This window comes from Tupaia chinensis, unplaced genomic scaffold, assembly GCF_000334495.1.
Source record: "Tupaia chinensis unplaced genomic scaffold, TupChi_1.0 Scaffold144602_1, whole genome shotgun sequence".
Lineage (NCBI taxonomy): Eukaryota > Metazoa > Chordata > Mammalia > Scandentia > Tupaiidae > Tupaia > Tupaia belangeri.
The window spans coordinates 1256917-1260585 of record NW_006204462.1 but is presented as its reverse complement, the minus strand read 5'-3'; the positions used below and the strand labels follow the sequence as shown (position 1 = coordinate 1260585).

Sequence of the window (3669 nt, the reverse complement as noted above, 5' to 3'; positions counted from 1 at the left end):
GGTGTGTGTGTGTGTGCTCAGTCAGGGCCGGCCCAGGGAGGTGCGAGGTGCTGCGTGCCCCTCATCTCCAGCCAATGTGTGGGGTCGTCCCAGAACAAGGCAGACACTGCATGCTCGCTGCGGTGGACGGGCACAGGTGTACAGGCCAGGAAGCGGTCGCCTCCGTTTCCAGACTCACTGTATCCCTGGCCCTCCCCTGAGGTCGCAAGGGCAGGGGAGCAGCCATGGCAGCAGCAGAGGGAGAAGCGTGTGCCGTCTCTCAGAGCCTTAGTGGCCGCAGGCAGCTCCCACGTCCCGCATCCCACGTCCCAGTGGAGCCACATGGGGAGGTGGGGTGGTCCCACACCCCGGCACCTTCCCCTGCGAGCCAAGGAACCTGTGGGCTGCAGGCACCTGTGGGCTGAAAGGCACACAGCCCAGGACGCCCCGCTCGCTCGAGCCGCGTGTCCGTACCCAAGTAAGCAGGGCTTTGTCGGCCTCCTTCGGGGTCTGAGCAGGGATGTGTGCAGTGTGGTTTCACTCTGGTCGTGGCTGCAGGGTGGCAGTTCTTCGGGGGTAGCCGGTGAAGGAGCGGCACAGAGGCGTGATGGAGGGGGCACAGCCTCCTGTGCCCTCTCCCCACGGTCTCACCTGCAGCCACGTCCAGGTGTGCTCAGGATTCCCCGCGCCCCTGAGGAACGCCCCTCACCGTCCCCGACTGGGCTAGACATTGGGCGAGGCCCGAGTCTCAGCCCTTGGGACTGGCCCTGTCTGCCCACTGCTTCTGGTCACTTCTGAATTCCAGATCTCCTGTCTGACCTCGTCCCTGACCGAGAGCGGCAGCCCCAGCTTCTTTCCCCCTGCTCTTTCTCTCTCCAGCCCGTAGGGTTCGTGAGTTTCGACAGTCGCTCGGAAGCAGAAGCTGCAAAGAACGCCTTGAACGTGAGTACCAGCTCCGTGGTCGCGGGGCTCCGTCAGGGCGGGAAGTCCCGGGAAGGAGCGTGGCTGCGTGACCCAGCAGGTAGGGACTCCTTGCTCAAGCCCTTGTGGGAACTTTCCCAGGGCTGGTCAGATGTGCAGGTGACCCCGGAACGGCTGGCAGGTAGCATGGCGGTGAAGGGCTGGACTCCCACACAGCCAGCCGTGGTTCGAGTCCTGGACCTGGCGGCTCGCTTTCTCACTTATCCTTCCTCTTGCTCTGTGTCTCTGGTCAAATTAAAAAATAAATGACAATGGCAAATAAAATTGAATAAGCAGTTCCTTAAAAAAAATGAGGACGCCTTGTGCCGGCGTCCCCCAACGGGCTCCCGGCCCATGGTCGTGCAGGCGGCACTTGAACTGTGTGGGAGACGAGCCGGTAGTGCTGCCTTCTCCAGAGACAGCACTGGCTGGGACATCGCGTGGCCGGCCTCAGGCTAACGCCCGCACCGCGCGCAGCTGACGGGCCTTTCTCACCTCCTGTGCCCTCCCGTCGGGAGGGTGGCTTAACCTCTGTTTTGAACAGTCAGTCTTTATTCTGGTGGGTTGAAACACGCCGCGTGAGTCTGTTCTGTACACAGTGATCTTGGTTTGTCGTGGTTGTGCGGAGCCTGAGTCTGTTGGGGGATCCCGTCTGCCCTGAATGTCGAAGCTTTAGCCCGCGTCCCCAGACGTCCCCCTCTGATGGGGAGGGGAGCCGAGGAGGGGCGCAGTGCGGGTGCCGAGGGCCGACTCGGGGAACGTCCTGGCAGGATCCATTCTGTCAGCTCCAGGCATTGGTTTGGTGGAAGGGGCCAGGCCGCCTTGTCAATCCACACGCCTATGGCAAAATTTGAAGTATAAAAATAAATTTTAAAGGAGAGAGAAAGGATGTGTGTTTTTGCCAGGGTCTTGCTATGTAGAGGTTCTTCCTGTCCTGGTCATCCAGGACCCAGTCCCCCGGGCAGCCCCAGGACCAGCAGTGCCCGCCCCCTGCTCCTGCAGAGAGGGCATGGGAGCCTCTCTCCTCAAGGCCGCGGTCCAGCTCAGCAGGGCCTGTGCTGAGGCTGGCCACCAAGCACTCCCAGGATGGGCGACGGAGGAGGGGCAGAGCAGGGCAGGGCCCACCTTGTGCAAATGTATCATCTTAAGGTTTTTTAAAAAACGTGTTCCCCAAATCCCCCTGGGGAGAGCAACAATGTCTCATTCCACTGCCGAGAAGTGCAGGCCGGCAGGCGGCACGAAGTGAGCCCCCTCGTCCCTGCCCGTGCTGGTGCGGGCTGTCTCCTGGGCGGTGGCGGTTTGAGTCCCTTGTCCCCTTGCAGCCCTGGACGGTGCCCCGGTCAGTCAGACCAGTTCCTGGTGTGGAAAAACGTGCTCGGGTGGAATGAAGTTGTCAAGGGGTTACTCAGACCTAAAATAATACCGTGAATGTTGTTTTTGCAGCAAAACCTCCAAATTAGGCCCAGGGTAGCCCCTCCCCACACTTCCTTCAGGCTCTCATTGGTCCCTGTACGCCGCAGGCCTAGAAACCCGCTAGACCGGACCTCGCAGCAGGCCTCCAGCCGTTCTCGGCCTTGGCACCTGTCTGAATTCTGTGCCCGGCCTTTCCTTTCCGTACTGATGGGGGTGAGGCTGGAAGCTGCGATCATGGCCGGGACACCAGGAGACAGCTGGTGGAACCCTGACTGGGGACCCGAGAAGGCCAGGAAGCCCCTGGGAGTGAGCACAAGCAGCCTGGGCCCCCGCCCTGCGGCCCCGGGAGCCTCGAGGGCCACCCGGTCCTGGGGAGCAGTGCCCTATTGTCCCCTGTCCCTGGCTGTCGAATTTAGCACATGGTGCTGTCCTGTGGCCAGGTCACACTGCGCTGTCTGCTCTCGGACGCTGGGTGGCTTCTACCTCTGCCCACATGGACGCTGCGATGTCCCTGGGCTTTAGGTCTCCCTGTGAGCCCGTCTTCTGTTCCCGTGGGAGAGACCCGGGCGGAACTCCTGGGTCACTCTGCAGTCACGCCGCCCCCGTGCCCCTGCCCTCCTTGCTCCTTGTTGTGCAGTGTCACCGCTTGAGTAGAGGTGGCGGGCCAGGGTCCTTTGGCAGTGGGTCTGAGTGCTGGGAACCTCCCCGACGTATGGCGCCTCTTCTGGGGTCTGCTGGCCCTTCTCTGCACTGGCAGCTTCCGCCAACCGGCCCTAGACGGGTGTCCTGCCTGCTAACAGGAGCGGGGCAGGCTCTCCTCGGACGCTCGTTCCATGACTTGCAGGGGACACGGTTCCTCAAGGTCTCCATAGGCTCGGGCCAGAGCTGACAAGCTTCGCTCTGAAAGGGACGGGCAGTTACCCTCGGAGCCAAAGGGCAGACGCAGAGGGACTGAGCACGTCCGCGGCTCGCTTTCCTCCACTGAAGACGCGGGACCATGCGCCAGCACTGGCCACGGGCACTCAGAGAAATTGCACTTGACAGTGTCACCGTCAAACCGACAACTGACCAGGAAAAGAGCCCCGTCCCGCCGCGTAAATTCCTGACATTCGAGCAAGCACCATCGCTCACAGGCCAGAACCATCCTGCTCCTGACCTTGACCTGGCGCCTGAAGAGCCCCGGCTCTGCTTCCCTGTCCCTCCGCAGTTCCCTGTCCAGAGACACGGCCAGCTCACCTCCAGAGAGCACCGCGGGTCGGCCAGCCAGGGCCCCTGCACACGCCGGAAACTGTGGAGGACGGGGACACACACACACTC

At 62.2% G+C, this 3669-nt stretch overlaps 1 protein-coding gene across 1 annotated transcript in view; it reads left to right on the top strand.

Moving 5' to 3' along the window:
• Positions 1–3669, top strand: part of RBPMS (RNA binding protein, mRNA processing factor) — a gene marked incomplete at its 5' end in the record, with an annotated part of 29303 nt that overhangs the window by 1815 nt on the left and 23819 nt on the right. The window contains 1 exon segment of the mRNA XM_014583712.1: positions 859–921. Coding sequence (XP_014439198.1) covers positions 859–921 — 63 coding nt within the window.